The sequence below is a fragment of the Rhodamnia argentea genome, chromosome 5 (genome assembly GCF_020921035.1).
Source record: "Rhodamnia argentea isolate NSW1041297 chromosome 5, ASM2092103v1, whole genome shotgun sequence".
Taxonomy (NCBI): domain Eukaryota; kingdom Viridiplantae; phylum Streptophyta; class Magnoliopsida; order Myrtales; family Myrtaceae; genus Rhodamnia; species Rhodamnia argentea.
The window spans coordinates 16,403,274-16,431,121 of NC_063154.1; the positions used below are offsets into that span (position 1 = coordinate 16,403,274).

The window sequence follows — 27,848 nt, forward strand, 5'->3', positions numbered from 1 at the left end:
AAATGAAATCGGGTCGTCCATTTTCATCCCTCGGCCAAGAATGCTCCATGTCACAGATTGAGGGGAAGGGAAAATTTTTGGGCGGAAATTTTTTTTTTGCAGCCTTCCAAATATTTTGAATCTCATCCTCTCTCATCACATTCGACCCTCCCAACCCAAAAAAAAAAAAAAATAAAAACCTCCTCTCTCCCCAAAAACTCTGTCCCACCGGTGACCCTCCTCCACGCCGGCCAGCAAGCTTTCTCCAGTGACCTTCCTCCACATCGGCGTCAGAATATTTCTCTCTCCCCTCATCCCCTAATTCCAACCTCAAAAATCAGAAACCCAAAATATTTTCGCATTTTTTATCGTCCCTCATCCTCGCACCGGTGACTTCACCGAAGAAAGAGAAAAAGGCAAGCCAACCGAAGAAACCAAAAACTCTATCCCACTGGTGACCTTCCTCCACACCGGCCAGCGAGCTTTCTCCGGTAACATTCCTCCACACTGGCACTGGAATATTTCTCTCAACCCTCAAATGGAGAAGTGGGCTAAATGTTATATAAAATCTACGGTGACCTTGAAGATGCGTAGTACACGGTTGAGTGAAAGTTTGAATGGAGATTTGAATGATTATATTAAATGTAATATAAATCTAAATGGATTTTTCAAGAGATTTGATAAGGTGGTGAATGATAAGCAGTACAAAGAGTTACAAGCTAAGTTTAATGCTAGAGAGAAATTTGCCTACGATTTTGTGTCGGACATCACATATGTTGCAGCAAGTAGGTAAGGTCAGTACACCTTCGATGTTTGAAAATTTTCAGACATAATGGATGAAAAATTTAGCCCTAGTTATGAAGGAACATAATGAGATGGGTCCTTGCGTGAATATGTTGTTGGTTCATTTGGTGCAAATGAACCAGAATACAAGGTCACTGGTGGCCCAAGTAATGAAGTGGTGAATTGTGCTTGCAATCATTTTGAGACCGTTGGGATTTTATGTTGCCATGCATTGAAGGTGCTTGATAACTTGGACATAAAGTTAATTCTTAACGCTTACATTTTGAAGAGATGGACACATGAAGCAAGATATAGAATACTACTGAAGCATGGTTTAGATACTCGGGTATAAATTGTCGTGATACTCTTTTTTACTCAATTTATTGTTATCATTTATTGGTAAATTCTATATATTGGTTCGGGGGAATGGTGACATGGATGCTAGTGATAGATATAGAGAGGTGTGTCCCAAGTTTGTTAAGATAGCATCGGGGGCTCACAAATTATTTAGAGATATGAATTTACCAAGAAGATGATCTTGACCATAAACAAATCTCCCGATGACATGCCACTTGGAAGTGAGTCTCGGGGAAATTTGACAGCCTTAAGTAAAGATATGAGTCTCCTTGCAAAATGTACGGACCTCAAGAAGAAAGATGGACGCAATGGAGGATAGCGACATAAGAGCTGTCTAGAGAAGAATAAAACAAAAAGAAAGAAGCAAGGAGACGCACCTCGAGCTTCTTCGCAAGCTTTTGCACATAACTTTGGTGGTGAAAGTAATCAAGTTCTTGGAAGTTACAACAAGCCTCGGGGTTTTTACAATAGTCTACTCAATAGGTTTGAGGCGTCACGAGACTTGAATATGCCTTCCATGGTAGCACCGCTTGGTGACGGGTAATGCATTATTCTATTTGTACAAAGTTATGTTCATTTTATCTTGCATGCTAATTTCTAATTAAATTAACTCTTTCTATTTCTTCTATTTGATGATCGGGATGTTGTAAGCTTCCCCCAATCTACTAATAAACTTATGTGAATTGAAAAAATCTTGATTCCTTCTGTCAATTGAGTGGGCTTGAGTGCATAATTTTCTTATTATTTTACATTTCATCATATACTTGCTTATATTGATTTATTTTTTTATTAGGTTGCATTGTTAAGATTTAACCCAGCACATTTCATCATTATTAAGAACTCAAATCAACCAAAAATTCTAACCCAGCACATACAAAATGCAGCGGCAAGCCTTAACTTGTCAATCTTAAGCTTAAGTAATAACAAAAAAGCACTCAATGCCTTAGCATTTCTAATCGATGTTGTCATTCTTGAAGCCACTAGTCATATCTCAGTAGTTGTCATTCACCTCCCTTGCATTTTATAGCTCCAGACAGTCAATCGAAGCGAATCTTGGGTATGTTCCAACTCTTGTATAGTCAATCGATGCGAACATTCGCTATGCTCCAGCCCCCTTCGGGTTTGTTCCAGCTCAAATAGGGTTTATTCCAACTCCATTGCCGGATCTCTAATTATACGGCTACATCCACTAGGACAAGTATTGTCCTAATTAGACATAACAAAAAATCATATAATTTTTAGATCCCTAAACCATTGAAAACTTAAAGCGTCTCATTACAAGAGTAAGCAACTAACATACCTGCTTCACATGTTCAATTTTCGGTTGAAATCATGTAGGCAAATGAATTGTCGTTGGCAACTCCTTCATATTGAAAATTTTCAACTATCCTATTTTGCGGCTTCCCGATTGTTATATCCTTTATAATTAGCATTACTAAAACCACTTACTTGGACTTGAGTTTGAGGCCAACTATCATTTATGCCGATATTTCGGCCATTGAAAACGACATAGTATTCGTTCGGCATTTCAACAAACCTAAAATAGCATAGATAAGCGACATACAATACCAAGGGGCATTAGCATTCAATTTACAAAGCATTCACTTTACCACGTATAACATAAAGCATGCCAATACTACAATTTACAAAGCAAAGATCATGCAAAATATAAGAAAATGGAGGAATTAAGCTCAAAGACCAACGTCAAACAGAGGAATATAAACCAGAAATACTAATGTAATTAGTATTGATGAAAAATCTCGCCATGTAACAACTTCGGATGGTATATTAGAAACCTTATTATACAATGTACCATGTGAACTAATTGATCCAAAGGATCCTGCAATATATAAAAAGTTTCCTTGAGTAGCGACAAGGAACCGGTTATAACTTGAACAACTTGGAATATTTAAAAAGGTGCTCTCACCAACTTTGTGGACTGAAAGAATGACTAGAGTTATATCTTACTACTAAACAACGTACAATAGATAGAGAACTCATCAACTTTGCAAGTAAAAAATTAATCACCTTCAAAGCAGATCGAGAGAAGACGAGAAGTATAAGTAAACGTCCCCCACAAATGTATAACATAAATAATTTTATCTCCACAGAAATTGCAGAAGCAACAACCGACTAACAACTACTAAGTCAGCAAACATAGCATAATTTTGGGTTAACCAAAAATTTTCTAATAACAAAAAAAATCAAATATTTCAAAAGCAACTTTCCCTGAAAAATTTAAAACCTAGAATTTCAACCCAACAATGCTGCATCTAGAACAAACAAAAGCAAGGGTTCTAAACTATAAGAGAAGGGGAAAGAATTGAAAGTAAAAATTGTGTATTTGAAGAATTACGTACCTTTTTCTTCGGTTGGCTTGCCTTTTTCTTTTTGTCCGGCAAAGTCATTGGTGCGAGAATGTGAAACGATCAAAAATGGAAAAATATTTTGGGTTTCTAATTTTTGGTGTTGGAATTAGGGGGTGAGGGGAGAGAGAAATATTCGGGGGCCGGTGTGGAGGAAGGTCACCGAAGAAAGCTCGTTGGCCGGCGTAGAGGAGGGTCACCGGTGGGAGGAAGTTTTTGGGGAGAGAAGAGGTTTCTGATTTTTTTGGGTTGGTAGGGTCGAATGTGATGAGAGATGATGGGATTCAAAATTTTTGGAAGGCTGCCAAAAAAAGTTCCTGTCCAAAAATTTTCCCTTCCCCTCAATTTGTGACGTGGAGCATTCTTGGCCAAGAGATGAAAATAGATGGCCCGATTTCATTTTATGGTAACCCTGACATAGAAAATGCCATGTCAGGGGATCCAAATCCATGAGTCGCTTTTGAAGCGCATTGTGGTTCCATAGGCATGTAGCCGTGAAGTTAACAAGGGAAAGACCGAACAGCACACAAAACAGAAGAACTATCGAAGAATTATGAAAAAAAGTTATAAATCTATTACAATTGTGCCACTTCAGTCTTTAACTTTTCTTTATCATCAATTGAGTCGAACATTTTGTATTTGTGTAAATTCAGTCCGTTCGGCCAATATTGATAGGAAATCGCTAATATGGATGCCAACCTCCTATATGTCAGATTGATGTTGAATTGAACAATTTTAAATAGTATTCTCATTTTTTTCGAATTTTCTTTTCTTTTTTTCCGCTCTCTTTTCTCTTCTCTTCATCCTCTACCTAGCCGTCGGACCTTGGCGATAGGCTAGCGACGAGGACCGGTGAGCCTCCATCTCGCTATCACAAGAAGAGGTCGGCCTCGCCGACCATTAGGGAGGTTGAAGCTTGCCGGCCCTCGCTTCTAGCCAATTGCTGCAGTCCCACAACCGGCGATAGGAATGAGGAAAGGAAAGAAAAGGAAGAGAAAAAATATATAATTTGAAAAAGTACGAAAATATTGTTCAATATTGTCCATGTCAAGACCGACAGCTTCACGAAGAACAATCGGCTTCCATGTCAGCAATTTTCAACCAAACTTGGCCGGATGAACTAAATTGACACAAATGTAAAAAATTTTAACATTAAATTTAAAATAAAAAAAGACTGAATTGACACAATCGTAATAGGTTCAAAATGTTTTTGCTAATTTTCCCAAAGAACTACCAACCGCCAAGAGAGCCATCGATCATGGGAAGGATTCAAATGGGGAAGTGACTCTAAATGGAAAATGCCGAGGGCGTCGTTCAATCAGGTGGGGGAGAATCTCACGGGCCGGAGATTTTCAAAGTACAATAGATTGAATACGTGGCCACGATGATTCGGCATGCCTTGAAACTTTTAATGGTCTAGGGTTTCCTACGTCACTCCAGAGCTAAAGCTCAAGTGTGAACCTAAGAAGACCTTAACACATGATTCATAGTTTGATGAGAAAGTTGACCTCGAGTAAGTCGGATTGCGAACTATGCCAAGTCAGACTCAGACTATTAAACCATAACCTAGCAATATTGAACAGGACACAATCGTACAATCTATCATGATGCAACTGGGAAAGGTCCGACAGAAGTAAAACCTGCCGTGCGATATGAATTGACAACAGTTCATGTTTCATGCACCACTTCTACTTGTTCTAACCAGAACATTACGAAGCACCGAAAATCTGGAGCAAGGCTAAATGCTACAGTTCATTCTGTAATGCCCAGAAAAGGATTTGCAATTTACTAAGAGCAGAACAAGAGATAGATCATACAATGCGGAACATCCATTTGCTTATGAATTAAAGGCCGGGTTTTCATTACCCAGATACAGGGGATTGAGGAACAAAAGCTTCTGCAAGTTGATATTCACCCACAAGAACACAATTTCTGCACTAGCTTGCAGCTTCTGAAGAATCGTTGAGATCGATCTCTCTCTCTCTCTCTCTCTCTCTCTCTCTTGTCAACAGGGTTAGGGTTCATTCTTGGAACTCTTTCCTTCCATATTGTTTTCTGCAATGGTGCTAGGGCGGTCAGGTCCATGAGGAATCTTTCCAGGAAAATTGGTGGCGGAGAGATCGGATCCAATATTACTGAAAATGAAGATGAAGAGGGGTGAGCAGCTCGAAATAGAAGGAAATAAAGGAGCAGCGAGAGGCCACAAGCTCACCTTTTGTCCACGATAACCACTGACCGGAGTTCACAGTTTGCAAAGCTGCCCAAAAATCATATGTTGTGTCACCTCACTGCAAGGTTATACTACACTACACGATACATAGACGGCTCAACACGACTTCCGACAAAAAGGAAACATGCACTCATTTGTCTGAAGCACAACTATGGGATGAGAGAAATTAAATCCTACTGAAGCCCAAATTATGCAGCACAAGGCAAAAGAGTTCAAAATTTTCCTAATTCTGCCAAGTCAAAAAATCTAAGAACTAATGAACAGGCAAAGCAGATACTCACTGTCTAGATATTTCAGTTTTCACTGAAGGGTGACAATCTTCTCCAAAAGTAGTTAATGTGTGGAACAAGAAACCACTATGCGTAACAACCGCTATCTCCTTTTCTTTCCGTGTCCACAACCTGAAAAGCAAATAGGGCCATTGAGGCTAATTTTCATCGTTCAGCCGAACCAAAAGATAGTTTGCAGAGACTCCTCGCTGCCAAAGTAGACGGCAAGCAGCTTGCATATCTGAAGGACTGAAGTCCGATTGCCCTCTTTCTATTTTTAGCACTCTATAGACACTAGAGACAGCTGTTGGTCCACCATGATATAAGAAAGTACATTTTCGCCAAACTTACTTATCCGCGATATCCACATAATTTTAGCTATACTTAGCCACTAGCATAAAAACTATGCAATGATAGGATTTGGTCTATATCAAATAGAAAGATAAACACATTCATGATATTTTAACCATTATTAGCATGAATCTGTTTTTCAGAATGTTGCCCACATTGAGATGCTAGTTAACTTGTTTTCCACCTCCTTTTGAAGAAAAATATAATTATACTATCATTGCTTTCTAAATCATTACAAGTATCTTTCAAAATCAAATATTCTCCCTATTAATTGTCCTGTTGCCAACAACTAAGCATTGTTTCTGAAATTTCCTAATTTTGCAGTGTTAATTTCCTATAGACATATTTATATAAAGATTTCAGAAGTCAACTAATCCTCAAAGGGAGTACATTTGATAGGATGAGAAATAATATACATGGGAACTTTACATAGTTAAAATGTAGAAAAGTGAATAAATACTAATTCCAAAACACATGCCATTCAGGAAAAGAATGAGGATATGAAGCTTTTATTCCATTGTAGAGATAAAAGAGTAAACACTGACATACTTTTCTAAAGTTTAAAATTGAATCCATAAAAGAACTTTCGATGCAATTTCATTTAAACGTGCTTTTTTTTTTTTCCCTATGATTAGTACACATTAGCAATTTTCTATGTTACGTACATTCACAAATTCAGCATTCTTTGTTTATCCTAGATGAATACATGTAGATCACACACAATACACCTATTTCATTTATTTAGTTCATCCAAATTGGAAAATAGAAGACACCGTAGTACTATCATTAGTATAATTACATAAAACCGTTTGTCTTTTGTTAATTCTTTGCAGCGTTTTAAGTGGCTTTTCTATATTGGGCAAATTAAATATATGTCATCTAATAAGTAACTTGCCAATTGTCATCATGCTAGAAAAATCACCAAAGCTTTCTAGTAGTATGATACTTAGCTACAGTTAGCTACTGTAAGTTGTCTGGTTACAGAAGGCCTATCACGAGTTTACATGGAACCTGCAAATTCAACAAGGTAGAGAAGCACTTGGGCAATTGAAAAATCCTGCCAAAGTTTTTGTCATATATATAGCACTAAGTCAAACTGGACCGCCATAAAGTCAAGCAATCGAAATTCCAATAAGTTACATGTATCGAAGATCCCACTTGCATCTTCTGGCGTCTATCTCTAGCCATTTAGCATGCTTGACTATAAAGAGTAGAGAATTATCCATAGAGCTAATGAAGTATATACACTAGTTTGACCATATCCAGCTTTACTGAACTTGGGGCATTCAGGGAAGGTGTAAAAGTATTAATCCAACTAAGTCACAAAGTTGCAAGTTCAATTGGATGCCAATGCAATGTTAAACAATCTTTTGTTGAATCTCCTGAACTAATGCCTTTAATATTGGATTGCAGGATCCCCTCAACCAGGAAGGCAAATCGAGTTGCTGATATGCTAGCTGAAATGGGAAGGACAACGAACTAAAGATACCAACTTTGGAACCAAAGCCAGGATGAAGCTGCATTTTTGGCCGAACAAGACTTGAAAGACCTCCTTGCTGCTGGACTTATTGCGGGGGACTCGATGTAGCTTTCTTAGCCATTGTAATAGGCAATATGCAAGCTTCAGGTAACTTATGCGATGGTAGAAACGTATTAGGAAATGAGCCTATATCAGGGTGGGCTCTTAGTATTTTGACTACCTGGTGTGCTGTTTATTTCTGCCTTTTTTTTTTGCTGGTTTGCTGGAAAATCTGTCCTATCAACGGCCTATGGTTTTCTCATGTAATCATATTATACCATGTTCCTTTTTTTCCCAGAGCTTACAAATAAACTAAATTCCATGCAAATGCGAGTTCGTTTTGCAGCTGTAATCCTGCTCACCGAAGAGCAAGTGCTGTGGCACGCATGTCCAAGCCTAAAAAGTAGTTAAGCAAGCACTAACCAGTTGAGGAATTTGATTCCCCTGGCTGCAAGTTCTTCTTTGGTCTCTCTAACATCGGCCTTCCACAATATATCCTCATCGCTCTCAATCTGCATATAATAAGACACAATGACCAAGCTACCACAAATGAAAGAAAAGCACATTAAGCAGACTAACTCAGCAGTTAACAGCACCAAAGACATGCTAGCGTTATATATAGCACAAATATACTGATTTATTTGAGTCTATACTAAGTTAAGTACTTTCCAGTGAGAAATCAACTCCTGGAAAAAGAAATTGGTAATCAGTAACACTACTTCTCTTATCACAAGGATGAACACCCTGCAATCAGGAAAGGAGAAAATAGTTTAGAATCCATGCATACCAAAATGCCAACTGCTAAGGATTGCATTAATCCACTCAGGTAACCAAAAGGAAAGAAAGTGAGAATGAGTCGAAGTACCTAAACTAGTCAGATGAAAAAATTGAAAGTTCTCTGGTACTTGCACGATAAACTTGCTTATTACAAGAAGTTGGCACAAGGACAGGATGCATCAAACAACCAAAAGGACATCCCTGACTATGAATAAAAGGAACTAGACCATCTAATCAGAAAAATTTAAGGAGCCATGGATCTATCATTTTCCAGGAAATCATCAAGAAACTGTCAGAACAGTGAGGAGAGGGTTACAATAGCATTTGACAGCACCTGAATTGGCAATTTAGATTGCACTACCTAACTGAAAGAAGCTCCTAATGATCGTCGGTGCAGTTTTAACTCTCAATTGTGCCGTGTCTATCCATCTCCTTTCTTTTGGTTAAGTGAAGAGATAACTAACATTAAGCCTGCCATGCACAATGATTATATCACGTCCTTTCCAATCTATGAATGTTATTCTCAGGTTCACCTACTGAAGGCCTTACCATTTGAACTTGCAATATACAGATACCTCAGGCTTGGCTAGATAACTATAGGGCATGGATGTCACAAGATTTTCTTAGAGCAACTGTCTTGTTTCGGGAAAGCATGAATTACGAGCATCGCATAGCACTGCCCACAATCTTATGCACATATGCATACAAATATTAGGTGCACCATATTCCCATTAAAAGCATGGAAGTGTGGCATTGAGTACAGCACTTTTAAACAAAGCATACCAAATGTTCTCGACAAAGTTCTACTGCTACAATGGGTGGAGAGTCTAGACTTGAAATAGCAGCACGACCACTATTTCCTGCATTTGCAACCATTAGTGGTAGTACATCAAACCTATCTGTGTAGCCTTCACCACCAAATACTCCAACAGCTGTCTGAAGAGTCCTACAAAGCCATGTTAATAAGAACTGCAAGAATCAAACATCTAAAAGAAGCATGACAAGGGAAATAGAATATTATCTTCCACAAAGTATATGATGAACAGATGTCACATGCTTTACTTACTATAGGCAAAGTTAACTTATACAGCACTATATATTGGCTATTGAAATCATTGAAAGAATTATTTCTGCAGCTTTCAAAAGCTCCAACAGAATGGCCATGCACTCCATTCAATCTTTTGTGCCTCCTGTGACATTTCAAGGCAAAGTCTTATTGCAGTCAATGTGCCTAGATAGAAGTCACAGTTAGTCCACCTATAATCCTGCTCAAAGTTTCAAGAGGCTAGACTTCAAGTGACACTACTCAAATGAAATTACTTAAAGAACGACCCACTTCAGTAAATTGACGCTACTTCACATGGCTTTTGATACTTAATAGGCCTCAGGGAAGACCTTTTGAAATTTCAATTTTTCCAAATCCTCCCCTTATAGGTCCATGGCTTCTATTTATAGGGATGATCACCTGTTTTTTATGTTGACCTTTTCAATGAAATGATTAGCATAACTATTCTAATTCAGTGACAAACACTTCTCCCTAACTAACAGATCATGATACAGAATCCACAGCAAGCAGTAAAAGCATTACTATCAGTTGCAGCATGCAAAAAAATTCATTTATCAGTTGAAAAGCACACAAGCACTGGCAGCAGTACCTCAGCAAAGGAGATGTTATGACTAAATCAATCTTCTTGGAGAGTCCACATGCCTGAACATGCTTCCTCAGATTATCAACCTGAGCAGCACAGCAAAGCACAACAGATTATCAATTCAGTCCGGAATAATATCACATTTATGGAAATGCAGACGATTTTTACTAGAAAATAAGATTGTTGAAAGAAAAATTACCTGCTGCCAACCTAATGGAGTGAGATGTGCATCAAGATAAACTGGATTCATGTAGGCTTTGTAGTTCTTATCTCCCTCTACGTTGTGAATCCCCTGTCCATGCCTCACCTGGATGTGACGTCTCATAAGATCATATTCTCTTCAATGCATTGCAAGAAAATCCACTAAGAGGGATACAATGACGTCCTTTGCCAGGTGTTGCAACTTCAAATCCAGAACTGACACAATATATCCTTGAACAAATGAATTTGACACTGACCAGGTGAAGAGTTTTGCAGCGATGCAGAGGAAACAAGCTAGGTCGTGAAGCTCCCTCCATTTCTGACATAGATTGTTTACATGCAAAGGAAGAAACAACTATGTTGATAACAATAACACGAAAGCTGCTGCATTGACAGTACAATATGAAGTTATGAGGAGAGACTAGGCCCTCCAAGTTCTGCCCCAACTAGGAGCGATCCCGAGATGAAAACAAGTGGGGAAGTTGAAGAAAAAACCCACTAAAGAACTCGTAAAATATGATATCAACCAAGAGCAAACAAGAGGAGGTCTCGAAAAATGACACATCCTTGCGAAGCATCAGACCATGTCAACTGTCAAGAGCATCACCAGCACTATTTTTGCATCATGGACAAAGAATCAATGCTTCTGAAAAGTCACAAATTTTAAGATGTTTTTTTTTTTTTCATCTCACAAATGGGTTCGAGTCTGGTTCAGAAGCTAAAAGAATCCCATTTTGAGCTTGTAATTAGCCCAACATTCTTTTCCATAGAAATTCACCTGAACTACCCAATTTAATTCCCAACCGATGATGCTCCTTCCTAAAGATGACAGAAATCGTATACGCCATGCTAACAACAAAGACATACATCCAAAACAAGTTTCCACCGGAAACAGCAGAGAGAGTCCACTATCCAGAGGAAGCGCCAGAATAAGCCGTACAACTGGTCGAAAAAATGCATAAAAGCAGATTGAAGAGTCCACTCCTTCAACCATCCATCCATTGAAAGCCAGAGAAAAGGCTAAAGCAAGAAAGGCCACGGAACATGCTACGGGTCAAGCAAAGATCCCAGGGCAAGAGACCACAGAATCAAGAACCCCATTCGGAAACCGCGAACCCATCTTACCGGAAGGAGACGAGCAGCAGTGGACCGAGAGAGACGGCAGGAGGAGCAGGCGGCGATGATACTGTGCTGTGGGAGCAGCGAGTGATGCTGCTGCTGCTGAAGAAGAAGAAGAGAATGGGGTTGGGATGGAGCTGAAAAAGGCGATGGCGTGGTGACTTTGGAGTGATATAATAACTGGCGAGTGAGCAGCCAAAGGAGTCATCAATGACTCTTCTTGAGCCCTCTGAGAGTGAAGGGCTCCTCTCACTCACTCTGCTTCGTCGGATGTGACTGGCAGCGTTCTTGTCTTCTTGCTTGTCGACAGATTTCGAGGTTAAGCGAGGTTTAGGTCTTTGTGTTACTCTTGTAATAGAGATCCATTGTCTTACACGTGGCAGCGACTCGATTCGATTTCGTTCCGGTAAATATCTTCCTCAAAATACAAGTAGTGTTAAGTAAAATGTATTTTAAAAACACATTTGGAAAGTAATTTTAACGTAAATGTTATTTAGAGAAAAATGAACATGGTAAAGTATTTTTACTTTTTCAAAAAAAAGGGGCGGCCGGCCGGCGACGGCAGAAGGGTCCAGCGGGTGGGCGGCGGCAAATGGCAACGCACTGCGGATAGCGATGGCGGAGGTCAGCGGACCTAGGCGGCTTGCGGACGGCGAAAGGCAATGGCAGCGGCCGGCGGACCTAGGCGGCCTACGGACGGCGAAAGGCGACAACGGCGGCCGGTGAACCTAGGCGGCGGCGGCCGGCGGACCAAGGCGGTAGCTGCAATAGCCTTTAAGCGGAGGCCGACAAGCGAAGGTGACAAAGTTAAAAAAAAAAAAAAATTAGTTGCATTCACAAAAGTCCTTTAATCCAAAGTACCTTTGGAGAGCAATTGAGATGCAATTGCATCTCTCCAAAGTGAGTTAAAAGAGTAACCAAACACCATTTGTATTTTGCCAGGAGACTTTAGAGCCACAATGCTTATTTCCAATCTTGAACCAAATAGAACCTAAATCAGTCTGCACATTTCGCAGTAGCTACGAAAACTATTTCAATAACAAGGGCGACGGGCTCGCCAACTTCAGAGCTATTAAGTCGTGGATGATGTAGGGTGGCACGGATCATTTTGTACATTTGACAGCCGTCGTGAAACTCTTTCGATTAGTACGATGACAGGCTCGTCAACTTTTCAGAACTATAAGTTGCGGATGTTGTGCAGTCGCCGCTATTGGTCATTCTGCACATTCCCTAGCGGTTGTAGAAACTGTTATGATAATGCTCAAAAGGGTCCCTAGCCGTGGTCATCCCGCCCCGCCCTTTTACTTATGAAAAAAAACGACTTCCATTGAGCCGGTCGATTTACGTGGTGCAAGTTCATTTTAGTACATTTACCATGTTCATCCAATGAATTTTTCCTTGTGTTATGTCGGTTACTATCGATAAAGTAAAAATTAATCGAATGCGGGAATCGCAAAGTTCGTGCTTTCGGCCATGACTTTAATGTGGATCATACCTAATCTTCATATGCGATTGTCTTGATTCGGTAAAAAATGGTCCAATACCGAATAAATATTCGAATCGAGGATTCGATCCTTTTAAGGTGCTCTTGATCAAGTGGAAGCATGACGGTTGTGCTGACAAAGAAACATCCGAAGATGGTTGGTTTCGGCCTGCATCAAGATCCGAGGCGCTAGCTGCAAATCGATGGTTCTATGGGTCCCGATCCTCCTTCCGCTGCAGAGTGATACTACTCTTGAGGGCCCGCCGACCGTTGAGAAAAGGGAAAAAAACATATATTAATAAAAGATTCGGAAAAATATTAAATTTATTTATTAAAAATTATTCATGTCAAGGCCGACCATGCCGCGTTAGCTTCCGATCAAATTGGCCGGATAAATTCAATTGGCGGAAAGTGAAAAAAGATTTAGGACTCAATTAGCAAAATCGGAAGGTTTATGACTGAATTGATAAAAATGCAATAGATTTACAATTTTTTGGACAACTTTCCCTATGTTTTTTTTTAATCGAAAATGGAAAAAAGTGGAGCATAGAGGCGGAAAACCCTACAAGAGACATGCTTTTACGTAGTCAAATAAGCCCTGATCCCTCAATAAGAGGAGGACGACCATCAAAGACAAGGAAATGAGGATGAGAGGAACAAGTCGGGGGGTGCGGTTTCAATACTTGCATTCATCGTCGGGTTCGTTCTCATTTTCGATGCCGCAAAAGGCGATCCCGACATGACCGTGGTGAGCCAGATATGCAATGGCTTTAAGTTCCCAGCAATGCGACAACTTCGGTGCTAATGTACTGGGGGTCCTCCACGATCTAGAGATAAGCACGGCCGATGAAGGTTATAGCTACTATACTTTCCTCTCCGGATGCTGATAGCACGAAGTGCTACCGCCACACGACTTGGAATAATGATCTTACACCGGGGGGAATGCCTCATGCGTCCATCGTTTGTTAACAACTACAAAATCCACGAATGTTTGCTGAGCGTCGGCGTTCAACTTGAGGTGGAGGATTGTAGAGTTAGGTGCGAGCAATAATACCCTTTTACTAAGTAGTTTATAAGTTCTTCGCACATGAATTTGGAGTTTTTGCGCAAAATGTTGAATAACTGAAAGCAATGGTATTTGTTCAATAAAGAGAGTGCTTCTCGTGGATGTTGAAAGCTATGAAACATCGTAGGACGGGCCTACCATTTCGTAGCTGATGCGGTGTACCGTGAAACTTTCTCTCCAGACAAATCTCTGATCGGTGAATTACAAGCATGAGCATCAACTACGTTGGATTTTGATTGAGTTTGAATATTGGTGATGTCTAAAGGTCATGACCCACTTCCAGAGGCGTGGTTGAATGGAGTTTTCTTCAATCCGAACCAGAGAAAATTATTGCCGTTACAAGATTGTACCACCAATAAAACATTAGACATAAAATTGTGGGCGGCATTGGTAAGATTCTGTGTCAAAACCTATGGTTGATGCAATGTAGAAAGTCACCTTGATGTTCTAAGAGCAGAGTTGAGCGAGAAGCCTTTCCTTGTCTCTACAGTGGCACTTACCACGATGACACTCGCCATGACAACCGTGCAAATACTTCAAAATCAGTTGAAGAATCTATGACCAAGATCAATGGAATCAAAATTCAAAATCATGCGCTTTCTCGCAAGTGGTCCACTTGAGCTATCATGACAATGATGAAAATGCATCGGAGATTTATCAACAAACAAAGTGGTCGGAAACGAGTACAACACCTGTCTCGAATTGGCACCGGATGCGGCGGAGGCTTGTACCAAGTCCACGGATGAGGATGCTACCTACCATTGTTGGTAACTCAGAGAAGGCCAACAAAGGCAGTTTAGACTGCTTGGGCCAACCTAACTACTGACTGGACAATCTGTCGAAATATCCTGCAGCCAAGAAATACGAGAAAACGTAGACATAGAACGAGTCTTCTTTCATGGAAGCATTCGATTCTCTGCTCATCGTGCATCATTGTCGCAGTTTACTTTGCCAGTGATTGCGGCTCGCGTCACGGTCGCTGTTCTTCTTCTTTCTCTTCGGCTTCTACTTCTCTCTCAAGCTTAGGCATGCTTGTTGATTGCTGATGCACGAGCGCACCAAGCATACAAATCAAAAGCCACACCGTTCCTATAATTAATATGAGGTAGGAAGATTAATCCCCACTAAGCCAATCCAAGGGGGAACCAAATATGGGTTGTGCATGCGGTGTCGTCAAAGCTTCATGGCAGCAAAAAATATCAGTAAAGGAACTCTCACCAAGATCAATTCAATCCAATTTCAAAAGCATGCAACATCCTGCAAGAAATGAAATGGCCACTTAGGCCATCACACTATCATATCTGATCACTACATGTAACATTTAAGAGCAAACAAGAGAACAATCTATAATTGTTTGTATTGACTAGATCACTGGAATGAATGAGAAAAGAATGATAGCAAAGTAATGCACTGTCTATCTAGATTTCTTGTCAGATATGATGGAGGCTCGGTACACCCAGATGAGGATCCTAGTTAACGACATAGTAACTCGTAAGAAGATCAAAGCAATTTACGCAGCTCACACGAATCTACTATGGAGTGTGGACAACCCATCATAATATTTTGAGCCACAGAAGCGTGAAACAAATGAAATGATTTCCTTTCCCAGAAACACTCATTTCTCCTCATCATCACCAGAGCTTTGTTTGCCAGATTGCATCTCAATTAGCTGTTGCTGTTCCTCCTCATTCTCTTTGGCTTCTACTTCTTTAGCAGGCTTAGGTTTGCTTGTAGATTGCTGATACATGACCCCTCCAATCATACAAATCAAAAGCCCCACTGTTCCTAGAAGTTTCGAATGCTTGTCCCAGATAACAAGATTGATCACAACTGTCAATAGCTTGTTTACAATGCCAAGCACTGTAAATCCAGTGGCAGAAATTGCCCTCCTACAGGAGAACCCAAAGAATGAAATCGCTAGACCAAATATGCACGATAATCCCACGGGCAAAACCACCTGAAAGGAGTACCAATCGGACTCATCGGAGATTTCATGCTTTATTTTCTTCAATTCACCCATTATCAAAAGCTCCAGAGGAAACAGTAGAAGAGCCTCAAGATTATTATACAACACAAGACCCCACGTGTTTAGTCCGATGGTCATGACCACGTGCTTGATGTACACAAAATCTATGGACATGCTCACGAGATAAGCCAGAGCCCAGCTGTATGCCATGAATGTGAACTGATAATCTGTAAGCACATAAAGAACACTTCCACCAAATATGGTGGCCAATGAGAGCCATGTTTTCATTGAAGGCCATGGTTGATGCAAGAAAAGAGTCTCTCCTATGGCAACAAACATGGGAACTGCAGAACGGAAGACGATGAATGTATCAACATTGGCATGGAGAAGGAGCTCACTGTTGGTGAAGAGAGACAGGTAGAAAATTATGGCTGCAGGAAGAAACCGCCACATAGTCACTAGATCAAGTGGATCATGCTCTAAGAGCTTCAACTGACCACAGACAAATACACCAGCAGCACTTGTTAAGTACTGCAAAGCAGTCAGAGCACCAGGGTAAGGGAACTTCATAACTGCCCATTTATTGATTATCGAGAGCAACGATGCTGAGAGGCAGTATCCAGCAGCTACACCATAAATTGAGACTTGGTGAAGCAAAACACTGTACCAAGAAGAGGCTCCAGTATCAACTTGAGCCACCTCCGCCTTTGGATTTTCCACGTCTTTATTAGTAGACATCCTGGTGGAAAAGGAAAACATCAACAACCCATTTTCCCCCCAATAGTAAAGGTGCTCTCCAATTTTATAACCAGATATCAAACAAACAAAACCAGCCTGGTCATGCATATTATAACTGATAATGGGTAGGTACGAAAAGCAACGCAAAAGACATAATAACATGGCGCCATTCTCTCACACCTCCTCAAAATTTCCCAGCAAAACATTCAAAAGCTGTAAAAATAACTTCATAGCAACAAAAACCAGGCTCATCACGTTAAGGAAGAGCAAAGCCAGGCATCTTCTAACTTTTCGTGTCTATACAGTAAAAGAAACAATCAGAAGATCCTTGCAATGCAGCTTAAGAAGTACTTTTTTTTTTTCCCAAAGTAAGGGACTTTAGGAAGTGGCATTAGTGCTAAATGCTTCAGCAAGTCAAATTTGGAGGTAAGTGAAGGTTGCACCATGCACATTATAGCTTTTCGCAGGTCGTGCACTCCAAGACAAGCATGCCCATAGGGGGTTTGGTGGTTAATTAGCAAGAAATGCAAAGTTTGCAACATCAGACTTCGGTCGAAGTAGTAATGGTTCCTACTATTCTCAACACCAATCAACCATGACCTCTCTCCAAACTCATTAACCCCATAATCGACCCATTTGCGTCAATTATCCTAACAAAGCACCTACAAACGTCGCAACCGAATCTGAAAACGACACTCCCCACTCACAGAAGATGAACTCAACAAAGCCAACACAAGCCGGTAGCACCAACGCGTCGAGAAAAACCCGAATTAAATGGAAGAAGCTTACGCTGTGCCTCTCCGCGTCGCAATCCCGAACAAGGGCTGAGCTGCTAATCCCCGCTTTATCGCGGTTCGATCTCACGAACGAACATCCCGAAATCTCCGGTCCGCCAACTCCCACGGCATGCTTCTCCAATCTTTGGCGGATTCCCCTTCGGCGCGCTCTGAATCTCGACGAGATCGAGCGAGGCGATCAAATGCAGGGTCAGATTTGACAGATTTGGACCCCGGAAGACGCGAGGAGAGCGAGTAACCCGCGGAAAATGGCGTGCGAGCGATCGAGCTTCGCTTCGTGATTCTCTCGTTCTTCTTCAGCAACTCGAGTTCGCATTTGAGGAACCAAAATACTTCAGCGAGAGCGATTTTGAGAGAGAGAGAGAGATACGGCGGCGTTTCTGCGGGCGAAAGAAATTGGATTTTTAATTTTACTAGAAATGATATTGGCACGTGCGAGGGAGGTGGTGCTGATCTAATTTTTTTTCCTTTTTCTTTTTCACTTGTCCAAAACAATATCATTTTCAACAAAAAAAAACAATATTATTTGGCCCACCTCCTCCTCCAATTAAGTACTAGAAAAAAAAATACACATTTATATCTCGAATTCTAACTCGAACTTTTTTCGGTCTAATAACAAAGCACAAGCTTTAAATTGAATCCAAATTCTATTATAACCTGTTTTATCACATAAAAAAGGGTCAATTGATACTCAAATCCCTATGCTGTCAAGTAAAATGACACATGGAGGGAGGGAGAGGTGTCGAAATTTCCAAAGACACCATCGGATAAAAAACTTGACGAGGGCCAAGTTTGGGTTTCTTTTTTCTTTTTCTTTTTTATGGGAGAACAAAATTTGGGCTAAAGCTCGGACTCAATCCAAAGTTTGTGTGTGTGTTTTTTAAGACGAAAGAAGCTCATACTACTATTGGGACTTGACCTAAAGGCGGTGCTTTTTTACAAGACAAAAAAAAAAAAAAATTCAAGCTAAAATTGGGACTCGGCCTTAAAGTTAATACGTTTTGAGAAAACTAGCATAAATATGAAAATATTATAATAGAAGAAAGGTAAATATATGAGTTATAAGGAAATAAACTTAAATTGGTGTAGCTGTAGGATAAGGAAAATTACTATTATATATATGGAATCTATGCAAGGGAAATGTATTGAATAATAATGATAAATTTACACGCATTTTAGATTACAATATTATTTATCAGTTGAAAATACATTATCTTATTCTTTTATATTATGGGGCATCTTCTGGAATTTTTAGACATTAGAAATTGAAAGATCAAGATTGCTTTGCTGTATAATATCGAGAGATCTTAAAGATTAATTGTTGAAAACTTATTGAGATTTACATAAAAATTTTTCCCTCTATCGGTATGTAAATAAGCAACCCAGTTTTTGTTTGCGTATGTTTTTTTTGTAATTTTAAAGTTTACACTTTGTGTTTTTCCCCCTTCGGCAAAAATTTAAATATTGTGCTTGGATTAAAATCTAAAAAATGGTACAATTTTTTCTTAATCTAGAAATAAAATTTAGGCCACTCAAATATATTATAAATTTGATTTAGCACGCCATGAGCACGATTAATTACCTCCGTCCAATGGGGGGATCGTGTCTTCTTCTTTTTCTATTTGGTTCTGTCATATTCTATTTTATTTTACAAGTTGCACTGTGTGCGTTATGTGCAAATTGCGAAACCCTACACCTTCACTCTCGCGTTTCCATCCCTAATCTCCTAAAAAGGTGGAGGAATCGAACTCTCTGCCTCCTCTTTGTGTCGTTTGGATCGGGTCAAAAATAATTAGCTCGACCAAAAAAATCGATTAAAATGGTAAAGTATCGTAATTTTGGATAAGCTTAAGAATTATGGAAGGATGGTGGTGAATGATGACAATGTGCCACGTCACCTCTTCCAGATGTCGTTTTCTATCGGGCCTGAATCCCCTCTTACCAAATACAGAGAGTCTCGCAGACTCGTCCCACAAATGGGTTTTGACACTAGAAATGGCGGCTGCATGGGATGCGGCCATTTCAAACCCTAGTACTGTAGTATCGCCGGTCTCTTCGCCTCCTTCCACCGCCGTTCCGGCCGCCATCTCCGTCGCAGGTAACGGCAACTCGCCGGCGACGTCCCCTTTTCCCGTCCCTTTCCGCTGCGTTTTTCCCTCGTAATCTCGCTGCCTGGCTTGTACCCCGTTCTGAGTGACCGGTATATGCGAGTGTTGATTCTTTGTTATTGTCGTTTCATTTACCGGTTCCTTTTCCGATCATCCTCGCTTTGGCTTGGTGGAATGACTTGGTGGCTGAGTTCGTTCTACTCTTCTTTTGAGGGAATTTGGATTCCAGAATGTGTTGATGTTATTGAGATTGTGTCGATTAGATCATGAACTTCTGAGACACTGACGTGTTTATTTGCCAAGTTAGATGTCTTTTTAATCTCGGATTATGCGTCTCTTCTCTTATCTTGCATGTCTTTTTGTTTCATCGTGACATTTGCTTGTAAGTTTCTTCCCTCTGTAATGTATGAACCTTTCGGGATGACTGTCGGTCATCCCAATGGTAGTCATCGTATTTAGACACTCTTTCTTGGGGTTTTGGATCAATGTCCATGATGTGAGGAATTTCTTGATTCCGTATGATATCATAACTTATCCTGTCGAAAATTCAAGCAGTTAAAAATTGGGTCGTCGAATGAGTGGAGAAATTTACAGCATGGATTCACTTATCTTTTCTTCTTCTTTTCCCCATTTCTGGGCAAGGAAAGCGTTGTCTCATCCCTTTGCTGAGCACAAAGAATCAATCATGAAAAGCTTAATTTGCAAGAGGCGGCTGGTTATGTTATGCCTATCAAACCCTGTTGTACCATCAGTTCAAGCTACTAGTTGCTTCAGTTTCCTCTTAGCAAACACTTGTGAGCCGTGGGTATTAGCTGGCTTGCACTGAGTTCATTGTACTGAGATATGCACTGAGAAGTGATTATATCTGTGTATTGTCTTTTAGAGATGGCAACTTGCTGCTTCTATCACTCATTTTGTTTGGAAAACTGCTATTATTTGATATAGAGTGTTTTCCTCGTTATTTGTTTATTAATTCATCAATAGGATTGAAGTGCAGGGATAAGAGTTTTTAAGCCGGAGTCAAAAGGCGCTGGCTATGGCATTAGCTCTTAAATCAACTTGCTTTGTTCAACTTAAGAAACCCAAATCTTGTTGTGCTTTTCGGTCTTCACGGCAACTAGCAGTTGCTTCTACCAAAAGAAATACAGCAATGGCTGCTCTTAGCACTGTATCGACAATTGGCATTTCTGAGACATTTGCTAAATTGAAGAAAGAAGGCAAGGTAAGAACATCATTTGAGTTTCTTGATGTTTGTTAACAAATTCATTGATTATCCTTTGTGACTTTTTGCTTCAGAATTTTCATTGCTTCAAAATATTTATATATATTTATTTTTATATAATTATTTCTTTTCCCTCAATCGGTCTTGCTTTTATTTTATTTATTTTTGGGTTCATCAACTACCGACCCTACTAATTTGGGATAAAGGTGATGTTGATGTTGGTTTTTGGGTTGGAAGTCCATCTTGATGTGACATGACATGGTTGCTTTCTTTTTTAATCTCAATTGAACTATTGAGCATTTTTATGGAAAGTGTTGGGAATGAGTATGGCTCAGCAATTGTATTTGTGAGATTGTTGTACCATTTCTAAGACTAACTCTCGCAGCAACTAGTTCAAACTTGTGCGACTGGCTAATCAACATGTCTATCAATTTCCTAGAATACCATCAGCTACTTTAGTTTTTGTCTATGATAGTAATTGGAAATTGGGCTAGTCATGGCTTAGGATGAAATGTACTGCTCACAGATACATGACAAGTTATGTTTAGTATACTCCTTGTATACTTGGAAACTGTACTTATTTTTGTTAGATTACCATTAGTTGGCAAAGAAATTAATACACATTTCAATCTCATATAGTTCCATTAGGTTTGTCTCAAATGATACATGATTTGTGAAGAGCTTTATCTATATAGCATCAGATCATCATGGATAATTACTCTAGAGCCCACATTTTCTCTTTCTCGGATTTCAAAAGATTTTTGCTCTTCTCATGGTGTAGTACCCTCAGTGATTGATGGGAGCGATCTCGTCCTCATTGTCTGAGTTTAAATAAGTTTGAAACATTGAAGAAGGAAATCTAATGCTCAGCCTCTGCATGAGTTGGCCAATTCTCTACTAGGAGGAGTTGATAGCAACGATATACAAGGCATAGTGTTGGAATCCTAGAATAGGAAATGATTAAATCATCAAGTTTTATTTCCAAAGCTAAGCTACACCTCAATTGAAGCACTTATGCGAACTTGTTCCTTTTCCCTCGAAGATGCAGGTCAAGTCATAAACAAATGCCCACCCAACCTATTTCCTCCTATCCGGCTAGAGAGTAATAGAAAGGTTGTGAAATCACTCATGTTTTCAGATTGTGAGGATTAATCCTTCTGTTTTTGTGTGAGTTCTTGCTGTTATCTAGAAATATGTACGTCATTTGCCTGGAAATTTTATATATTTGCAATTTGGAATGAGTATAATCACACCAATGCCATATATCACATGAATATTAAGTTGTGAACTTCATCGTTTTTAGTTCGCAAAGCACATCATTTGAACTAAACAAGCCCCAGGGGCACCCATAGACATTTTCTTTCCAAAAAGATGGCATTTTAGTCGAATGTTGTTGGGATGTAGCAGGCATTATTTTAATATAGGAGGAACGCTCTTTTTATGACAAATGTGTTGTTTCATTTTTGTGAAGGTGGCACTTATTCCTTACATCACAGCTGGTGACCCTGACCTTTCAACTACCGCACAAGCTTTGAAGGTGCTTGACTCATGTGGTTCGGATATAATTGAGCTGGGTGTCCCGTATTCCGATCCGCTAGCAGATGGTCCAGTGATTCAGGTCTGGTATTTCAATATCTTTTAGTTTGTCCATTTGAAGTTTTGTTCCTTCATCTCATAGATCTACGTTTTTAGGCTGCAGCCACTCGATCCTTGGCAAGGGGTACTAATTTTGATGCAATTATTTCCATGTTGAAGGAGGTAAGATTGTAAGTTACTTTATGCTTTCTGTCATACTTAAAGAGACTGATTAATCGTTGCCAGGTCCGTGGCTTATTCTCCTTCTGATGGGCAGTTCAAGGTCCATTATGATTGATTCTAGTCGCATTATATTTGCTAACCTAGCCTTCTCTTCTAATCGACGAAATTAGATTTGTGATGCTGCTTTTGAAATTTTTCATTCTATGTGTTACTCTCATGCAGTGCCTTCTATTGTTGATGATAGCAAGTTAAGTTTGCATAACACAATCCTACCTTTTAGGATGAAATTTCTCAGCAACATTACATAATATTGTTCTTTTCAGATTCAGTGCTCCCTTTTGGTACTAGTGATCCTAGTAGCGTAGAAACAGTGATGTGTATGTGCAACCATCTCTGGCAATTGTAGAATGGTTACAGTGCTGTTGATTTATATTTTGCTTCCTTCATGCATTTTTGAGATCATGCTCTGATGCTGCAGTTTTTTATGAATAGGTTGTTCCGCAATTGTCGTCCCCTGTTGCTTTATTCTCATACTATAACCCAATTCTGAAGCGTGGAGTTGAAAAGTTCATGTCCATCATAAATGATGCTGGGGTTCATGGTAATTAACAAGTTTCCCTCATCTTTTGACTTGAAACACTTGCATCTACATACAAACTTTGCTTATATTTAGTAGTTTGAGGGAAAATCAGTTTTTATTTTTTCCCCCATCTTGCCAAGATGAGAAATCAGTTGAATGTATTCGGTTTTGGATGTGGATGTCATGGTGTAATTAAGCATTGTCATCATGCCTATCATTACTGGAACAAACTCATTTGCATAGATCAGTTCTTAAACTTATCCATGAGTAGTTTTTCATTAAACATTTATTGAAAAAGGTTATCAAGGGGATAATCACCAATGGATCAGATGAATACTTCGGTCATAACATTTTGAGCAAAAGCCAAAAGGTTATTTTGGAAATCTATCATGAAACTTTAATCTTTTTGGAAATCTATGATGAAACTTCTTATTAAAGCGACCCTTTGTGACCCTAGAAAAAGAGTGAGAAACCAATTAAACCAATCTTTGGCTTGGCCTAGTATGCAGATCGAATTGCCAGGACAACCGGAATCAGTTTTCAATCATTATTATGGGTGTGAGGTGTTTTCTTTCTTTTTTCTTTCTTTCTTCATAGTTAAGATGATTATAGCTCATCAATCGAAGATCCCAATGGAAGTCTTTATGCTATATAAGAAGCTGCTGGAGAATTTTTATGTTCTCTCTTCTAAGCGACACACTGATGTCTAAATTAAGCAGTAATTATAATAATTTCGCAATAATAATGGAGGATGCTCTTTAAATTGAAAAAGTAAAACCGAAAGTACGTTCTTGTTCATTCATGGTGTCTAGATCTGTCTTAGTTTGTAATCTTGTCTGTGCCATTTTATTGTTTTTCAGGGCTTGTAGTTCCTGATGTTCCTTTGGAAGAGACTGAAATCTTAAGAAAGGAAGCTCTTAAGTACAAAATTGAACTGGTTTGTCTGACTCTTAAGACATCTTAACATTCTTCACCATTTACTTGTTTAAATTCCTGAGGATAAAGCTATGTATTATGAATGTAAATTCTTATTTTGGAATTTAAAATAACAGATCTACCTCGAGTTTGTTGACATCACAAATCGCAATTCTCACCTATTTTCGCTAATTATTTCCCATGACAAGATAAAACGTCAAATGGTTCTTCACTTTGTGATTTTCTCGTAGTTAGTTGTGTACCTTGTTCTTCTTCTATGTCCATGTATTATGGTGGGATATGTTTGTTTTTTGTTTTGTTGCAAAGTGATATATACACATCAATGAAAAGTTTACTACACAGGGCCTGCATTTATTTTCAAATGGCCTGTCTAAAAGTGTGATTAGGTCTTCTTTTACTTATGTAATCTTGGCCTGCTTTGTTGAGTTGAATCTAGTTAGCCTTACTTTAGCCTCTGTGACTCTATGATTCAGGTGTTGCTTACTACACCTACTACTCCAACCAGTCGAATGAAAGCCATAGTTGAAGCCTCAGAAGGATTTGTATATCTTGTAAGATCCTTTATGCTGCTCATCCCTTTCCAATGCTGATCATTTTGTTGATGATGAGAGTTTCTTATCCAAATTGATTCAGACTATTAGACATAGATTGTATATTTTCCAATGAGAGTTTCCTTTTCCAATGCTGATCGTTTGTATTTTTCTGTTTTTTTCACAGAAAATGAACAATTTGGAAAAGACTTTCCTAACTTTAATCGATTGATCTCTTAGAAAAATGAGTTAATGGAAAAAATTTCATTGTCGACCATATGTTTAGGCATAGTTTGTCATTCATTATGCATACTTTTTTATTGACTTATTTATAAGCAATAAAACCAATCAAATTAGCAAAAGATTTTCGAATTGGTTTTTGGTGAAGCAAAAGAAGCCAATGTGACAGTGTTATTCGTGTTACTTTTGTTTGGTGATCTCTGCTAATTGCTGAAGGTTCTCATTGTTCATTTTCACGAGTCATTAAGACGATCACAAGTTCATAGCCAGCAGCCGACAGCATTAACCCTGTAATGGAAGTACTAAAGCACATAAATTCACTTTAGCTGGATAGAGTGGGGGACTTGAAGATTCTGAAAATACTTTCTGTTACACCTCCTCAACTCTTGTTGCTTGAGGCAGTGTGCATGCTTTAATCCAGCTAAAATCGGCCTAAAAAATGAAATAGGCTTCTTTCAAAGTGGCTACAGCTATTTATATGGGACTTAACCCCTGGGCTAGTGCCATTTTTGTCAAACACGGATACATTGACGATCTGATTACACATGTGATAACATATGTATGTAATTTCTGTTATATGAGCTAAGCTACCAGTATTGATTTGAATTAGATTAATGTGAAGCCCTTCAAATGGATGAGTTCTACACTGCATTACCCAAAACTTATTAAAGCACAACTAAAAAGGATGGCGCTAGTCCTGCGTACAAGTGTCGATATTACTTTTAACTTTTATCGTGAATAAACTTTGTTGGTAGAATAGGACAAGTTGCATGTCTTAGTTAAAATGCGAGTGCTGAAACAAGAGGGAGACCCCAGTCCTCCTGCTTCACAACAGCAATTTAAATCTTTCTCTAGACCATCTTCTGCTTTGCTGTTTCTTTAAGTCTAACAATGTTCTGTATCTTACTGGAGTGTAGGGGAGTTGATCATGTAATCAGTATTGTCTTATGTGTTGATTAAGTTCCAGCTGCTAATTAGATCAAGCATAGCACATCTGTCTGAATCAAAGAAGTCAATGAAAGGACAGATACATCCACGCACCTATGTGTGCCGGTGTGTATATATGCATGAGCTAGTCTCTGGATTAGGACAGTTTCTGATTTGAAGAGTTACTGCGACATTGATGCTGCTATAGTGGTTTCATTGCTCTTGCTGATCTCTGATGGAAAAGTAAATTTTGGTTTCATGCAACATCATGCTATTAGATTCCGCATTCACTTGCTTCACAAATGAAAGTTTCACATACAGTAAGCTTATAGCAACGGAGCATGCATGAATTATATGTAATTGTTATTCTGGGTGGTACAGTGTCAGCACATGACTCTATTGTTACATATTTCATTTTGAATTTCTGTGTTTTTTGGTTGATTCACAAAGAGATGAAATGGGCATTTATTTTATTTATTATAGGTGAGCTCTGTGGGAGTAACTGGTGCTCGAGCATCTGTGAGTGCTCGGGTGGAAACTCTTTTGCGGGACATTAAGGAGGTTAGTTGATTCAGAACATTTTTCGCTTGTTATGTAATTGGCTGATTTTATGTCATCAACTACCTAGGAATACTCATTAAGATACTCATCATGATAAGTTTAGTTTTCAAAGGATATCCTCTTTTCTGGATTGTCCTTATTTTCGCAACAGCAAAAAATTCAGTACAGCCTCGACTCCTTTGGGGGTGAGCAGCCTCCATTTATGGCCATATGATTTGGATGGTAATAAGGCATTCTTCAGAGAGCAGGAATTTAGTCCTTAGAGCTGCGGTTTCCTTCCTTTGATTGTTCTGTGCGGCTCAAACAACCGTGACCTGAGGTGTATTTGAAATAGACACATCAGTGGGAGTCATTGAAACTCCTAGGGCTCAAGGACTGCAGGATAATTGAAGGTAGAACTAGATGGCCAAAAAGCTGGCCTGAAGTCTCCTATGTGGTTTCTGTAGCCTGTCTCTTACTAAAAGGACAATGAGTTCCTGCTTGGTCGATAAGTCTCGATGCCGATACTCCAGATGCAGATTAGTAATCAACATATCAGGAAGTTCACGTCACTTCCAGCTCCATCATGGGGTTTATACTTAGATCCAATTAGAGGGACACTTAGAGATGGTCCCGTGTATATTCATCTACTTGTAGAACACTCTGTACCAATCTGAGTTGCTGTGTTCTCTATGCTTAAATGTTCTTAATCTATCTGAGGGAAACTCCTTTTTCAATCACCGAGGGATGCATGCTCTTGCAGGCAACTACTAAACCTGTTGCTGTTGGCTTTGGCATATCGAAACCTGAGCATGTGAAGCAGGTTAGTTTTTATTGGCCTACTTCAATGAGCAAAGACTGTTTTCTCTCGTGTTTATACTTGGTTTTCATTAATTCTCACAGGTTGTGAGATGGGGAGCTGATGGTGTGATTGTTGGAAGCGCAATGGTGAAACTGCTTGGCGAAGCCAAATCTCCAGAAGAAGGGCTAAAGGAGCTAGAAGATTTCACTAGATCCTTGGTATCTGCCCTGCTTTGAGAGGGGTTTTGTTGATCTGACTGCCTTGTTAGCTCTTCATTTCAGCCTTTTGGACAACAATGGAGATTTATTTAGATTAACCCATTCGGGGGTTCCCTTAATTTTTATGGCATATGTTCGGTCGGAAGCTTATAGTGTCCTGTTCCGAGAACTCTCTTGAATTTACCGGCCTTTTCCTGGCAGAAACAGGTTTTCCCTAAACTGCATTTTTCAGACTACTCAGAAGAGCACTTTCACTTCCCATAATGCTTTGTGAGCTTTGATCTACTGTAATTAGCTGCATGAGACCCCAGTCTGATTCGAGTAGTCTATTTGTGAA

At 39.4% G+C, this 27,848-nt stretch overlaps 3 protein-coding genes across 11 annotated transcripts; 1 reads left to right on the forward strand and 2 right to left on the reverse strand.

Moving 5' to 3' along the window:
* Positions 1-1,583: 1,583 nt before the first annotated feature.
* On the forward strand, positions 1,584-27,848 carry LOC115746576 (tryptophan synthase alpha chain-like). Of its 5 annotated transcripts, XM_030682388.2 has the most exons (12): positions 19,586-19,748; positions 20,756-20,980; positions 22,452-22,598; positions 22,673-22,738; positions 23,231-23,339; positions 24,179-24,255; positions 24,728-24,805; positions 26,435-26,512; positions 27,255-27,314; positions 27,395-27,531; positions 27,656-27,677; positions 27,754-27,848. In XM_030682388.2, the coding sequence occupies exons 2-10, from the start codon at positions 20,795-20,797 to the stop codon at positions 27,527-27,529; spliced, it is 936 nt and encodes a 311-aa protein (XP_030538248.1). In that variant the 5' UTR covers positions 19,586-19,748; positions 20,756-20,794; the 3' UTR covers positions 27,530-27,531; positions 27,656-27,677; positions 27,754-27,848. The 5 variants fall into 5 exon arrangements, with proteins under 5 accessions (XP_048134835.1, XP_030538248.1, XP_048134833.1 ...); XM_048278878.1 differs by lacking the exon at positions 19,586-19,748 and adding an exon at positions 1,584-1,589 and having other exon boundaries at positions 20,779-20,980; positions 27,395-27,800; XM_048278876.1 differs by having other exon boundaries at positions 20,743-20,980; positions 27,395-27,800.
* LOC115746575 (phosphoglycerate mutase-like protein 1) lies at positions 5,214-11,917 on the reverse strand. 5 transcript variants are annotated; one of them, XM_048278870.1, is made up of 11 exons: positions 11,607-11,911; positions 10,739-10,800; positions 10,480-10,587; positions 10,287-10,366; positions 9,415-9,577; positions 8,524-8,598; positions 8,278-8,366; positions 5,997-6,116; positions 5,698-5,742; positions 5,493-5,620; positions 5,214-5,453 (listed from the first exon to the last, which is right to left on the reverse strand). In XM_048278870.1, the coding sequence occupies exons 1-10, from the start codon at positions 11,806-11,808 to the stop codon at positions 5,500-5,502; spliced, it is 1,065 nt and encodes a 354-aa protein (XP_048134827.1). In that variant the 5' UTR covers positions 11,809-11,911; the 3' UTR covers positions 5,214-5,453; positions 5,493-5,499. The 5 variants fall into 5 exon arrangements, 4 of the variants coding, with proteins under 4 accessions (XP_048134827.1, XP_048134829.1, XP_048134828.1 ...); XM_048278872.1 differs by lacking the exon at positions 11,607-11,911 and adding an exon at positions 11,349-11,408; XM_048278871.1 differs by lacking the exon at positions 5,698-5,742 and having other exon boundaries at positions 11,607-11,917.
* LOC115746574 (GDP-mannose transporter GONST3) lies at positions 15,347-17,995 on the reverse strand. The gene is made up of 2 exons (XM_030682383.2): positions 17,643-17,995; positions 15,347-16,854 (listed from the first exon to the last, which is right to left on the reverse strand). Exon 2 carries the CDS (start codon positions 16,851-16,853, stop codon positions 15,765-15,767), a length of 1,089 nt encoding a protein of 362 aa, XP_030538243.1. The 5' UTR covers position 16,854; positions 17,643-17,995; the 3' UTR covers positions 15,347-15,764.